At 36.4% G+C, this 16,665-nt stretch overlaps 1 protein-coding gene across 1 annotated transcript in view; it reads right to left on the bottom strand.

Annotated features, from left to right (window-relative positions):
* Nucleotides 1-14,845, bottom strand: part of LOC131804109 (peroxisomal N(1)-acetyl-spermine/spermidine oxidase-like) — a 35,607-nt gene extending 20,762 nt beyond the window's left edge. The window contains exon 1 of the mRNA XM_059126488.1: nt 13,596-14,845. Within this exon, the coding sequence (XP_058982471.1) occupies nt 13,596-13,844 (249 nt within the window). The 5' untranslated portion in view covers nt 13,845-14,845. The remainder of the gene's footprint in view (nt 1-13,595) is intronic.
* Between the last annotated feature and the right edge of the window lie 1,820 nt (nt 14,846-16,665).

Raw genomic sequence — 16,665 nt, 5'->3', positions numbered from 1 at the left:
TTCAATAACATTTAAAAAAATATAAATTATGGCGTGTGACTTTGTTGCAAATTTTTTATCTCACCCTGTATACCCTCTGCAGCCATATGGCTGAGGGTATAAAAATCCGGTTATCTTTGATAGAATATAACGATCCTTTTCAAAAATTTCCTTAAATATATGACTTGTTTAATTTTCCAAAATATGACATGCTTCTGAAGTCATTTAAAGAAGAAAAGCAACATCTTTTACAAATTTTACCGGAATCTCATTAAAGAGAAACTGAGAAACTTTGTCTGACCTACATCACTAACCGGATAGGTTAACTTTTTTTAATTTTCCAGTCTTTTTTTACTTTTTCAAATTTATTTTTTAGAAGTTTATATCTTTTTTTTCAAAATTTTGTTGAGCTCATTTTCCAGTTGATTTAATATCTTCTCCGAATTATTGCTACCCATTTGGCATTTTTTGTTCAATTTAATTTTCATTATTTTTCTAACCTACATTAAGCTTGTTTTCAAAATTACATTCGATTTATGACACCCAGACGAGAAAAAAAATTAAAAATAAGAAAAAAACCTGTCTATTGTTTATTACCGTACACATTTCAAACACGATACATCATTACTTGAAACTCCCAACAATTGTTTGGTGTTTTTTCGAAACCAAATGCAAGTAAATCCCAACAGATTTCAAAATGAACGAACTTTTTGAAAAAAAAACTTTGTTTTTTTTTTCTCTGCCATTTCGTTATCAACGGAAAGCCACATTCCGCGTGCGGTTGGGCACATTCATTTCTTCATTAACCACAAATTAAAATGCACTTAGCCTCAGACCAAAAAGCCAAGCAACTAAAAAAAGAGCACACAGAAGACAACATAAATTAAAGACGGCGGCCTATGCCAGTTTCTCCTCCACCTCTAAATATGACACAACAAATTTTTTTAAACTTATTTTTTTATTGCTGTTATTTTCTATTAAAAAGTCCATATTTTTGAAGCATTGAGACGACGACGACGACGGTGACAAAAAAGAAGAAAAAACAAAAGCGTTAATGAGAAAAGCAAATGTTTTTCGTTTCGTTTGCAATGACATTACAAGTTAAATGTCTTAAAAGGTGTTATATTTGGATGGGTAAAGCCTTTTTTACATCGCCGTGGTGCGGTCAACAAAGAAAACAACATTACATAGAAATCATAATCGAACCATATCACAGCAACAGCAACTAATTGATTATGGTTGGCTATAACTTGTCAAGCATGAAAATGTAAACATTAACATCGGTGTTGAACAAAAGCGTTTATGGAAACTTTTCAAACTTTAAAATGCTTTAAATCGATTTGAACAATTGTCATTGGAAAAGTATTCTAACCATCCAGTGTCATTAATGAACAAGAACTTCAATATGGGTAAAACAATTACAAAAGTCACGAAGATATGTACGTCAATCTTGACACTCAAGTATTATAGAGCTCGAATATAGGCAATCCAATAGCCCACCTAACATACAGAATCATAAAAAGTAGATTTCAGGAAAATTTGTCATATTCTTGAAAATATTCAAATAGGGATTAGGATTAAATAATAATTAAGAAGTAAACAAGTTAAAAAACCGTAAGTTCGGCCGAGCCGAACTTTGAATATCCTCCGCCATTTGGAACGATTTTGAAAATTTAAAAAAAAAAAAAAAGTCAGCTAAAAATTCTTTAACAATCTTAAAAATACCGGTTATAGCCGTAATATTAGGGTCTATACGACGACGTGAACCTGCGTCATAAAAATCATAAAAATACCGAATGTAGGGAGTTATATGGGGAATATACCAAAACGTGGAACTGCACATACAATTTTCTGTCTTAGGCTGAAGTATCCATTACGAACCTTAAATACAAAATTTAAAACAATTCCGGTGAATATTGTCGCTAAAATCATCAAAATACCGAATATCGGGAGGCACCGTTGCTATACGAAGACGTGGATCAGCACAGACAATTTTCTTTCATAGCCTGCAGTATCCATTACGAACTTCAAATACCAATTTTGAAATAATTTCGGTAAATAATGTAGCTAAAATCACAAAATTCCGAAAATCGAGAGGTGGTGTTATTTGGGTCTATATCAAAACGTGGACGTGGCAGACAATTATTTGTCATAGACTGTAGTATCTATTACGAACTTCAAATACCAAGATTCAAACAATTCCGGTGAATAATGTCGCTGAAATCATCAAAATACCGAATATCGGGAGGCACCGTTATATGGGGCTATACGAAGACGTGTACCTGCACAGACAATTTTTGGTCTTAGTCTGTAGTATCCATTACGAACTTCAAATACCAAATTTGAAACAATTCCGGTGCATAATGTCTTTAAAATCATCAAAATACCGAATATAGGAAGCTACCATAATGTTGCGACTATGCGAAGGCGTGGACCAGCACGGACAATTTTCTGTCATAGGCTGTAGTATCCATTACGAACCTTTAATATCAAATGTGAGACAATTTCGGTGAAAAATGTCGCTAAAATCATCAAAATACCGAATATAGAAAGGTATCATTATATGGCGACTATGCGAAGGCGTGGACCTGTACGGACAATTTTCTGTCATAGGCCGTAGTATCCATTACAAACTACAAATAACAAATTTGAAACAATTCCGATGAATATTGTCGCATAAAATCATCAAAATACCGAATATTGGAAGGTGCCGTTATATGTGGGCTATACGAAGACGTGGACCTGCACAAACAATTTTCAATACCAAAAGTCCTGCAAACATAATATACATTTGAGTAAAATTTTATCAATCTACTTCATTTCGTTCGGAAGCTAGAGTGATTTCCACAGACGTTCCAGTTCCACAGGACAGACGAAATTTCATTGCCCTCCGCCATTTAGTAAAAATACTACTTTTAAATAAAAGTTTCGAGTCTCACACACACCAAATTTGAAACAATTCCAAATAAAAATGTTGCTAGGATCATCAAAACGCCGAATAATGGTTTTTTCCCGGTGTAGGGCCCATTACCAACTCTAAATAGCAATTTCAAAACAATTACTCGATAAAGTTTGGCCTAAATCATCAAAATATTGAATAGCGAAAGATACACGAAATTTTATTTTCAATTTTATGCGAATAATTATATTGTTAGTCAAATTTTTTAGTAGACCGATATCTGTAATCTTTACACCAGATCTTTTTTCAGAACCACTGGGATATGTGAAATTTAAAGAGAATCGGATGCTTAATTCGCATTTTATGATCGTCTTGTTATACAAAACGTTGTCCACATTGTGGGGAAAGTACAAGGAGGAGAGGGTCGTAATTTTAGGAGAATTGGATGCTTATTTCACATTTTATAGGCGTTTTGGTCATTCAAATTTTTGACCCAAAGTGAGGGAGATACCAGAAGGAGTGGTCAGATATATTCCATCTTCACATCAGATCTTGTGTTGATAGAATTTTGTAATGTGCCAAGTTTGAAAGAAATCATTTTGCGTTTTATGCTAATTAAAATATTTGGCCCGTTGTGAAGGAGTGGTTCGATAAATTCCACCTTCGCACCAGATGTTCTGTTTGTAGAAATATTGGGATGTTCCAAATTTGAGGGCAATCGGATTCTTATTTAACATTTTATGAAAGTTTTAATTATTCAAAATTTTTAGCTTTTGTGGGGGAGATACTTGATAGAGTTGATCAATCTCCGAACTCGATATAAGTTTAATAATTATATAACGATCTGCCATGTTTGGGTCAAATCGAATACTCCCTTCGAAGTTATCGTGCGCACATGCCAGACAGACAGATGCGGACACCCCTAGATAGACCAAATATCCTAAAACGGACTTGCTCCAAAGAGACCTAGGGTCCAAAAGAGCTATTTCGATGAGACACGTTTTGGCATATAAACTCTGTAGCCATATGACTGAGTGTACGTGAGAAAATGTGGTTTATATAATAAAAAAAAAACCAAATGTTGGGAGGTACTGTAATATGGGAGCTATACGAGAAGGCAGACTTTTATAGCTTATTATTTATATAATTATCCTTAAATAATTTGAAAACTTTGTGCAACTATTGGATGTGTTACAAATGGAAGGGTGTAATAATGGATCAATAGGTTGATTTGTAAGTACTTTTGATTGACAACAATTTTTTAGGAAACCTATTATTTGGTAATGTAAGTTTTTGCTAGACATCTTCCGGGCATCCCAATGTAAGATTGGCGCCCCTCAAATCAGGAATTTTGAGAACTTATCTCAGTAATTAAAACCATAATGTCGATTATCTTTTCCCAGAGAATGAATTTTTTATTCTACCTATTTCCTCTTTTCGTTCTACCTATTTTGAGAACTTATCTCCGTTATTAAAACCATAACGTCGATTATCTTTTCCCAGAGAATGAATTTTTTTATTCTACCTATTCCCTCTTTTCAGAGGTCCTGGATGGCACGTGTAAGGATTCTCTAAAAATTATTTGAATTCCCAGTATCTCTTTTACTCTTCTGCTGCAAAATCTCTATAGACTTGTGTCATTAAATAACAAGCTTAGAAATTTTTAAAGCAATTAAAAAAACAATAAAAATTTGTAGCTTTTTTTAACTTGAGTAAATTAAATTTTCTCTTCAAGGTAGGTTGATGAACTTGCAAGTCGACGACGACAACACAAACATGGGACATATAACAGACAAAACCAGTCTAATCCATCAAGCAAAGTAGGGTGTTAACATCATCATCATCAGCAGCAGTTGACAAAATACGCAACAAATTTGCAAATACCATTTCATTCGAAAAAGAAAGGTGGCCGCCACAACAAAGTAAAATAAATAACCTACCACAAGGACGTTTACAAAATTAAAAACAAAAAAAAATAAATCGCACAAACACATGATTCTCCGCTTCTCATTGCAAAGCATAAAGACGCTCATGTAGTCATTGGCAATGTTCGGTTTACAATACATGCGAAAAATAATATACGCATTGACGACCACGACGACGACCGACCATATGATGGTCAGATGCAAGGAAAGAAATCAAGCCCCCAATAACATGGCAACAGAAAAGAAAATGAGAAAACATGCATTTTGATTGAGAACATGGGCGTCGGAGTTGATTCTTGTTCAGTGATTGTGGGCAAGTTATTTTTCTTGGTAAAGACGTCCAATTCATGTGATTTCGAATTGCTGAGAAACCCCTTTCTTGTGGAAAAACCCATACACGCCCCTGATCTAGAATGAAAAAAAGGAAACGATAACAAAACAGCAACAAAAGAAATTAGCAAGCGGATTAACTCACCATACGGAAGCTAAAGATTACAAGGTAAACGTTTATGCTGCTGGCAACGAAGAAACACGTCATACAGCTGGTTGGCTGGCTGGCCACACTGACTCAATGCAACACATGATTCTTGATAAACATAGAAGCTCTCTGCCTGTTGCTGCAGCTTATCATTCCTGTTCGTTATTGCTGTTGACGTTTTTTTTTTCATTTGGTGGCAGTGGTCAGTTGTTGTGTAAAGCAAAGCAAAACAAAACAAAAAAACCCTCAAAAAGACATGGCTTTCGCATGATTATGAATTTTTTTGGTTCGTTAGGGAACGGCTGCTGTCCCCTATTTTGGTCTGGTTCGGTTTTTGGTGAAAGTGATGACTCTCTATACGACAGCCGTATAAAAATAGCCATTCGGGATGGCTAAGGCACACCAACATGCAATACAGCCAGTTTTCAGGGAATGTTTAAAAAAAGGCATTGGACAGAAAGAGGCTATCGTGGCTATATGAGGAAATGACAAATTGTGATGGCCGGTCGATCTGTGGGACGATGTGGTTGCAAAATTGCAGTTTTATTAATAGAAAATGTGGAGCACAGAAGAAGTATTTGAGGTATTCAAGTATTTGAACAGCATGAAATAATTCCATTATTGCATTAGGCACGTGCTTGAAATATACCGGCCAATAGAAATCCACTTGAGGTTCATTTCGATCAAAAATCTCTCAATTTTTTGCAATGAACGAGAAATAAACAAGTAAAAAAGCTGTAAGTTCGACCAAGCCGATTTTTGAATACCCTCCACTATTTGGAACGAATTTTGCAATTCTCAAAAACAATAAAATCCGTTAAAAATTCTGTTAACATCTTAAAAATACCGAATGTTGCTGTAATTTTAGGGTCTATACGACGACATGGTAACTCTTGTCATAAGCCAATATACTATTCAAATGAGAAACTTAAAAAAAAATCGGTGAATAATATAGCTAAAATCTTCAAAATACCGAATGCCGGGAGGTAACGTTATATGGGAGCTATACGAAGATGTGGACCCGTACAGGCAATTTTCTGTCTTAGACTGTAGTATCCATTTTGAACTTCAAATACCAAATTTGAAACAATTCCGATGAATATTGTCGCTCAAATCATCAAAATACCAAATATCGGGAGGTACTTTTATATGGGGGCTATACGAAGACGCGGACATGCACAGACAATCTCCTGTCATAGGCTGTAGTATCCATTTTGAACTTCAAATACCAAATTTGAAATAATTTCGATGAATATTGTCGCTCAAATCATCAAAATACCGAATATCGGAAGGTACCGATGTATGGGGGGCTATAAGAAGACGTGGACCTGTACAGACAATTTTCTGTCTTAGGCTGTAGTATCCATTACGAACATCAAATACCAAATTTGAAACAATTTCGATGAATAATGTCGCTAAAATTATCAAAATACCGAATATCGGGAGGTACCGTTGTATGGGGGCTATACGAAGACGTGGACATGCATAGACAATCTCCTGTCATAGGCTGTAGTATCCATTTCGAACTTCATATACCAAATTTGAAACAATTCCGATGAATATTGTAGCTCAAATCATCAAAAGACCCAATATCGGGAGGTACCGTTGTATGGGGGCTATACGAAAACGTGGACCTGCACAGACAATTTTCTGTCTTAGGATGTAGTATTCATTGCGAACTTCAAATACCAATTTTGAAACAATTCCGATGAATATTGTCGCTAAAATCAACAAAGTACCGAATATCTGGAGGTAACGTTGTATGGGGGCTATTCGAAGACGTGGGCCTGCACAGACAATTTTCTGTCTTAGGCTGTAGTATCCATTTCGAACTTTAAGTACCAAATTTGAAACAATTCCGCTGAATATTGTCGCTCAAATCATCAAAATACCGAATATCGGGAGGTACCGATGTATGGGGGGCTATAAGAAGACGTGGACCTGTACAGACAATTTTCTGTCTTAGGCTGTAGTATCTATTTCGAACTTCAAATACCAAATTTGAAACAATTCCGATATTGTCGCTCAAATCATCAAAATACTGAATATCGGGAGGTTACGTTATATGGGGGCTGTGCGAAGACGTGGACCACCACAGAAAATTTTCTGTCTTAGGCTGTAGTATCCATTTCAAAATTCAAATACCAATTTTGAAACAATTCCGATGAATATTGTCGCTAAGATCATCAAAATACCGAATATCGGGAGGTACCGTTATATGGGGGGCTATAGGAAGACGTGGACCTGCACAGACAATTTTCTGTCTTAGGCTGTGGTATCCATTACGAGCATCAGATAACAAATTTGAAACAATTCCGATGAATATTGTCGCTCAAATCATTAAAATACCGAATATCGGGAGGTACCGTTATTATGGGGCTATACGAAGACGTGGACCTGTACAGACAATTTTCTGTCTTAGGCTGTAGTATCCACTACGACCTTAAAAAACCAAATTTGAAACAATTCCGATAAATATTGTCGCTCAAATCATCAAAATACCGAATATCGGGAGGTACCGTTGTGTGGGGGCTAATAGAAGACGTGGACCTGTACAGACAATTTGCTGTCATAGGCTGTAGTATCTATTACGAACATCAAATACCAAACTTAAAACAATTTCGGTGAATACCGTCGCTAAATTCAGCAAAGTACCGTATATCGGAAGGTACCGATATATGGGGGGCTATAAGAAGACGTTGACCTGTACAGACAATTTTCTGTCTTAGGCTGTAGTATCCATTCCAAACTTCAAATACCAAATTTGAAATAATTCTGGTAATTATCGTCGCTAAAATCAACAAAGTACCGAATATCGGGAGGTACCGTTATATGGTGGCTATACGAAGACGTGGACCTGCACAGACAATTTGCTGTCATAGGTTGTAGTATCCATTTCGAACTTCATATACCAAATTTGAAACAATTTCGATGAATATTGTCGCTCAAATCATCAAAATACCAAATATCGGGAGGTACCGTTATATGGGGGCTATACGAAGACGTGGACCTGTACAGACAATTTTCTGTCAGATACCGAATATCGGGAGGACCTATGGCCCATTTTCAATACCAAAAGTCCTGCAGACATAATATACATTTGAGTAAAATTTTATCAATTTACTTCAATTCGTTCGGAAGCTATAATGATTTCCACAGACAGACATCGCTAAATCGAAATAGAATTTTATGCTGATCAAGAATATATATACTTTGTGGGGTCTAAAATGTATATTTCGAGGCTTACAAACGGAATGACAAGCTTAATATACCCTCCATACTATGGCGGAGAGTATAAAAAACCTCAATGAATATTTTCCATTTCAGCATCTACAAGCGTAACACAACCAACGTTACGATTTAGAGGTGTTGTTAACAAGAGTGTGATTAATCTAATCTAATTAAATTACCAACTATGTAAAACATGATTGATCGTGTTTCACTTTTACCCCGTTTTTTTTTCTGTTTTTCGTATCGATGAATTCGATATCTCTCGCGCATAATAGCATCTACCCATAATTATTGCAATTATGAAACATTTACTGGCAGTTTGTGTAGCTGATACTCAAGAAACTTGGCAGAAAGAAATTTAATATATCAGAATGAGAAGAAGAAGAAACAACGAAGAAAGAAATAATTGAAATGAAAAGCCCTCAACACACAAGCTCATATGGAGAAGAATGCATGAATGGAAACTTACTGTGTGATATGCAAGTGGGTAACATTTGTAATCTTTTGGCAAAAAAATGAATAAAAACAATAACAAGTTATGTTATTTATATCAAGCTGAGATATATATGTAATACAATGGGAAACGTCGATTTTTAATGGTTTTTAACACGACTGCAATCTGTCCTGTCTTATATTATGAATACTCTGTTTGGTGAAAGGTGCTTGATAATAAATATAGAAATTTGAAACAAATACAGCCCAGGCGGATTTTAAAGCGATATTAATTCAATTTTGTGCCGCTTGAATTGTAGCTAGGTTTAATGGGATCAGTGGGTCATTCCAGTTGTACCGATTCAAACGTTAACGACTATATCCGACAGTTGTACAGAATAGATGAAACCTACGGATATCTTCGCCACAATATGGCCTTTAAAGTTTATTTTAGCGATATGGTAGGCGTGGAAATACAAATCGTTGTGCGCTTAAAACACTTATTTCCTACTCTAATGTATCTGATAGCTACCGGACCTATTTCTTCAATTTCAGGCCTCTATAAGTGTAACAAGACATCCTGAGAGTAGTGAGTCCCACCGGTTGTACCGAGTCAAAAGCTAGTTGGTATTGCACAGGTCCTCAATCTTTACGCAAACCAGATTTATCTTTCAGAGACAATTAAATAGACCTCCGGTCAACACTTTTTCTTCAGATAACTCGAAAATGGATAAGGGTGACAGATCCAACAGTAGTACAAAGTGGATGAAAACTACTGAGACCTTCGCTACAATTAATTAAACTTTATATCAGCGGTATGGTCGGCGTGGAAATACAAATCTTTTTACGTTTAAATCCTTAATTTTCTGCTCTAAAAGATCTTCTAAAAGATCTTCCTGTCCTACAGCTACAGGACTTGTAAGGCTTAATGAAAGTAGTTAGCCATACCGGTTATACAAAATCAAAAGTAGCGACTATATTGCACAGGTTCTTAACTTTAACACATCCACTATTTATCTTCCAAGTGAATTAAATAGACCTCCGGTCAACACTTTCCGTTCAGATGACTCGAAAATAGGTAAAGGTAATAGATCCAACAGTTGTACAAATTAGATAAGACTCACGAAGATCTTCGCTATAATAAGGCCTTTAAGGTAAATTTCGACGGTGTGATAGGCGTGGAACTACAAATTCTGATCTGATAAATTCACATAAATTCTGATCTGATATCGCCAAAAGGCCTTCCTATTTGGAAGCATACATAACTTAAATGCATTCTGCTGGGTGCATGTGCATTACAATAGCTGATAGGCGGTTCTGTGTACCCGACGTTGTGGCATTTCATTTGAAAACTCGTCAATGTTGTAAAGTCGGATCTGATAAACCTAGAACTAAGCAACAAAGTTTCACAAAAAAAATAATTTGCAATTTTTTATTTATTTAAAACTTTTGAGTCTTATTATTAATAAGAAATTATTATTTCTGTCAGATACGTACAGACATTGCATCTCATGTCATACAATTACATTTCAGGGTCGTCCCCCACTGACAAAAAATTAACTTTTTCATTCAAAAAACAAAAAAAATATTGGCAATTTCCCAGTGGACCTGGAAAACCTGCGTACATCCCTGATTCCTATAGAATCATTGTAATTAATTATACCCTTCTCCATTTCTCGCCTCACGCCTTATATCTTAATTCAGGACACAAAATAATGAAACCCAGAAATAAAAGCCTCAATGTAATTGCTGGCACCTCCAGAGGCTATTAGTCGTTCCGTCTTTAATTTTTCTGTTCCAATCTGCACTCAGCAGCTCGTTATAACAAGACTTCGTCCCTACTCTCTCTCATTCTCTCTCTCTTTTGCACCAATCGTCACAACTGGGCGCTATGTATTCATGTATATTCAGTCCTGCCAGAATGCCGCCCTTAGAACCGCAACGGGGTGCCTCCTCATGACACCTGTCGATCACCTACATGAGGAGGCGAAGGTCTTACCGGTGCGACAGCATAACAAAATGCTGTCAATGCAATACCTGCTTGGTTGTTATAGACAAAGCCACCCGAATCACCATTTTGTGGATAGGCAACCTCCGCCCAGGCATGACCTTCATGATCTAGAGAGAGAGGTGCAGAGGTATAAGAGAGACCCTCTAGATCAACAGGCCTATCAAGCGGGACTGAATAGTATTCACTCTAATGCGGTCTCAGAAGCCATGGAAGGATATAGAGTGAATACTGTGCTAGGAGACCCTCCCATCCCCCTCCCGTCGCAGCTGAAGAACGAAAGCTGCCCCGACAAACCCGAGTAGTGTTGGCTCAATTACGATCCGGATGGTGCAGCCGCCTAAATTCCTACTGGGCTCGGATTAACAGCGAACATCTGTCCGGCTTGTGGCACAAGCCCATATGACACGCTGCACTTATTTCGCTGTCCAGCCAAGCCTACTCACCTAACTCCAATCTCGTTATGGACACAACCCATACAGGTTGCATCCTTTTTAACTTAGAGGAAGAACCAGATTGAATGGAGTCAGGAAATTGAAACCGAACAGATGTATGAGCTGCTACAACAGCAACAACTGGGCGCTATCGATTAAATATTGATTTTTCCAGAAGGCAGTCAAACACTTCCTACAAATCGGAGCCAATTTTTCTGCTATATGCGACTTTTCATAACTAATATAATTGCTACAGAGTGAATATTATGCCATTGGGAAAGCTATATCTATATCTGAATCGATTTAGTCCAGACTTAGTGGAGCTATATTCAAATCTGAGACGACCTCGAAAAAATTTAGCAAAGTTGCTTCTAGGCTGTCTTTGATATCTGCTTCCGACAAGTAAGCATTTTTGGGTCGTCGTGAAGCAGTGATGTGAAGAACCCCTGTTCTTCGAAAATGCTGACATTTTGTGTGGGAGGTACCAGAAGGACAGGACCGATATTGCCCTTCTGCGAACTCGATCTAAGTTTGACGATAATATTACGATGTACTAAGTTTGGATCAAATCGGATACTCCCTTCGAAAGTTATTGTGCGCGCCAAGCAACCAGACAGACAGACGAACGGACATCGCTAGATCGACTGCAAATGTTCTGAAACGGATTTGGTCCAAAGAGACCTAGGGTCTAAAACCGTTATTTTGATAAGATAAGACCTAAGTCGTCAAAATACCGAAAATCGGGAGGTATTGTTATATGTGGACTATACGTAACCATGGACCGAGACAACTCATTAACGAACTTAACCTGGCTACTAACAAAATACACATATGTGTGCAAAATGTTAGCCTTCTATCTCAATCCGTTCGATAGATAGCGTTATTACGGTCAGACCGAAATCGCTAAATCATCTTAGAATTTTATGCTGATCGAGGGGATATGTGAGAGGCAGAGCTTCAATATTGTCCATGATCGCCCCTTAACGAACTTTGACATAAATATTAAAACAGGCAAGTTTGGACTGTTTCGGGTAATCGCTTCGTTTTGTATCAGATATACTATATACTTTTGTGGAGGAGGTACAAAAAATAATGTATCGATATTGTACATGTCCCAGCTGGCTCTAAGTTTGGTAACAAATATCAAGACGCACAAACAGAAAGACATAAGTAGATCGATTCCAAATGTTTTAAAATAGATTTCGTCTAAGGAGATCTTTAATTTAAAAACGCATTTTGGACGTATGATATGTGTGATATATACCATCCACAATTATTCCCACAATTGTTATCAAATTCGCAGATTTTGTTAAATCAATATTTTGCCTGTCATTATTTTCAGTGGGTGGGATATATTGGAGTCTATTTGCTTAATTTAGAGTATTTAACTATTACTTGTTCAAGTATGTGGGCATATCGATAATAAATGTTGAATAATTTGTCGCAAGGCCTTATATATTTCCTGCAAAATGCTGATAATGATGTCATGGCCTCGTGTTGTATTTAGTGCACTGGAATTTATCCCGATAGGCATTGTTTTGCAAAAAAAAAAAACTCAAATATTTTATGAAAGAGAATTTTTCATAAAAGAAACCACACAAAATCTAAAAAAAAATCATATAAATGACAACAATTCTATTAATTTAATTAAGATAACAACATACCTATTAGTATAGATGTTAGAGATTGCTTAATAATATATCTTTGTTGTTAAAAGAAATTTGCATTTGAAATACTTTCACATTCTTAGCGGCAGACACCTGCCTGCAAATCTCTTCTGCATTCCTAAAATGTTTCAATGACCACAATGAAAAAACAAAATCTCCCTATGTCACCCATATAGATAATTTGCAATGTTATCTTAACCCCACATATAAACAAATATATGTTGCTAGGTTTATAGTACGTGATAATGGTCTTGTATTGCAACCAAAAAAAAAAAAAAAATAAATAAATTTGTTATTGCCCAGAGATTAGAAATTCTCCAGCTATTTATTGTTTTGATTTCTTTTCTTCCATATTTATCCAAATATTGTCTTTCTGCTTGCGTACGTTCTTTTGTCCACCCATCATCCTCCTCCAAGCAACATCCTTGCTTGTTTTTTTGGATGGAGATAACCCCCAAAAGAAGACGAAGAAAATGCAAAAAAAGGAATAAAAACAAACATTCTTTTTGTCTTACATAAGTTTGGAATATGTTATGACTTACCTTTTGTTGGGCCAATGGTATGGAAACAATGCGACCACCAATACGTCCACGGGCTTCCAAAATACAAAAACTGTCACAGCCATTTTGCAAAAGATGATTGGCAGCCGACAGACCAGCCACGCCAGCTCCAATTATGATTACCTTAAAATTGGTTGGCTGGGAACTGGCAGCCGCAGCTGCTGCTTCCATGGCAGCAGCATGCTCCTCTGTTGGAGAAGGAGCTGGTGTATGGGGAGTTGTCTCACCCATGGCTGCTGGTTAATGGATGGTGGTCCTAAGGACGACTACGTCTTCAAAACCTAAGAATTCCTCCGTTTTCCTTCGCAATGAAAATGAGACACACACGCACGCACACACACACACGAAATGTTATTAAATAATCAATAATACACTTCTTCTCCAGAAGGGGAGTATATTCCACAGATTTTCTTCTTCAACACATCTATGATTCTTTTTTGCACAATATTTTCCAAAAGAAAAACAAACTTTTTCAACAATATTTGGCTGGCTTATATCTTTTTTTATATTAATTTTCTCTTTTTTTAAAGCCAGTGGACTGCAGGCTGGCTGCTTGGTTTTTCTTCTTTTAATTTTTCTTCTTCTCGAGTACGAGTATTCACTTCACTACCATGGGCTACGGCTGATATTTCTTCTCTACTCTGTGTGCAAATGGAAAACGAAAAGCAGATCCACAACTAATGTCAAAATATTTTTGTTGGCTGCCTTCGTGTGTTCTCTGTGGCGTGTTTCTGCTGCTGGCAAGTGGCTGGCTATGGACGGACGGACGCACAACAAACATTGGAACATGCACGTACTGCGCAATCTCCGGAGCAAAGCGTGTGTCTTACGTGCTCCCCACCCTTCTCAAGGGGTTTTTGTGATTCTTGACTGTTTTGTTTTGCTTTACTCAATCGTGTTTAAAACACAAATCACGTAACATTACTCCAGAATTCCCATGTCCATAAGAAACCAAGCCGAAAAGGAACACTCAATTGGAACCCACAACCGGCAAATTTTGGTAATTCTCCCGTTCTAATTACACAACAACAAATTGCATACTGCACTCTGTCTACTGTTCTCTTTTTTCAAACATTCATCTCTCCGTATTTTATTATTTTTAATATATATTTCGTTTATATGTTTATGTAATTAAATAATTTATTTTATATATACGCAAAATGTGTTAATTTATTGCATCAACCAGATGCCGCCGACGACGAACAAACCCGACCCCTTTGACAACTTGCGAAATGAATAACAAAAACACAAGTGATGGCAAGCAAATGTCAAATTCCACAATGGCATTGCCTCATCACACAACGCATTGCCAATTGGAATTTATAAAAATGTCATTATAGTTAGTTAGTAAAGTAAGACACGTAATGTAATGTTAATAACAATAACTCCCTTCCGGAAAAGGCAACTATCTTTTGCTTTCAATGCTTTTTAACAATAAAACGAGTGAAAGATGTGTAACTTAATACTTAGTACAACTTTGAGAAGTTTTGGAACTGGAAACTAGTAAAAATGTAAACAAATTGGTGAAAATTCTTCAATATGAAAAAAAAAAACTTTTACATTCTTGTAGTTCTGGAAGAGAGCAAATATTTGCAAAACTAATTTAAAGGTGAGGGTACATAAGCAGCTTGGCATCATGGCTAGGCATATTAATGTCTAATAGTAAAAGGAAACGACGGCAGAATTCGAATGCGACTCTAGCATTCCTTTATGATATGTCACAAAATATGCCATGCGAAGACTTCAAGCTGTTTATGTACTTACACCTTAAGAAACCAAATGCCTTCAGAGATTTGCTCTGTTCCAGTAACTGCAAGAATCTACTAGTTTTGCAATTTTTTCGATAATATAACGGAAAATCGGTAATGGCAATACAAATTTTTACGTCATTGCAGTTCTGGAACAGACCATGGTAAAGTTAAGAAGGTAAAATCATTTCAAATAAGCATTTCCATCTTTGCATTTTCTGTAATTTACCTTGTCAGATTTTACTGCATAGAATACAGGACCCTCAACTCTCGTTGACTTTAGACTACGTGCGCGCCGTTTCGCTTTCTTTTATGCGTTTTGTTTGTTTTGCTTTGAACACTAATACACACATTCCTTCCATCTAACCAATAACACAAACATTATTTTATTTGGTGATTTTCCTGAAATTTAATATTCCTAATTTCAACAGAATATACAATTTTCTGCGAAAATGGGTGATGAGGAGCCGCCTCCTCGTTTAGACCCGAGGAAAAGATTTGAGCTTTTTAGCAACCCTGGAAGCAAGAAGTTTAAAAATAATCAGCCTTCTATGCAAAATAAAATGCCGCAGTGCTCTGCAAAAACATCACCAGCAAAAGAAAACACCACTCTCACACCATATGAAAATCAATATTTTAATGATACAAAGTCCATCTCCACCAACACAACTAACAACTGTCACTCCAACAATAACAATCCCTCCAATCCATCCAATATACCCAAAAACACAAACAAAACAGATATTTACAGCTATGATAACTATGAAAACCAAACAATTCTTTACAGCCCAGCCCATCCAGGTCCATATTATGTACTTCTTACTTCTGATGAGCCCATTTGCCCTAGAAGAAAGAACTCAGAATTACATTTGTATGCCAAATTAGCCAGTGCCAACATAAATGCTCATTTTGTATCAAAGAATATTGCATATAAAACCTTCCGCCTGAGCTTCAACAATTATAACTCGGCAAATAATTTTGTTTTGGATCCAAATTTAAAATCTATTGGTTTGAATGCTTTTATCCCAGATAGATTTGTACAAAAATTTTATGTTATTAAATCCGTACCAGTAGAATTCACTGGCAAAATGATATATGATCAAATCAACAGCAGCGACAATGATTTCAAAGCTGTATCAGTATATCGTTTCAAATACAAAAATGAAAATGGTCAGTATGTGCCGTCGCAAACCATTAAAGTAGGTATTGTAGCGGACTACGTTGTAAAAGAACTTAAAATGTTCAACTCTATAGTGGAGACGGATTTATATATTCCACTTGTACGCTTATGTACAAATTGCGGT

This window comes from Musca domestica, unplaced genomic scaffold (genome assembly GCF_030504385.1).
Source record: "Musca domestica strain aabys unplaced genomic scaffold, Musca_domestica.polishedcontigs.V.1.1 39, whole genome shotgun sequence".
Classification (NCBI taxonomy): Eukaryota; Metazoa; Arthropoda; class Insecta; order Diptera; family Muscidae; genus Musca; species Musca domestica.
This window is presented reverse-complemented; position numbering and strand designations above follow the sequence as displayed.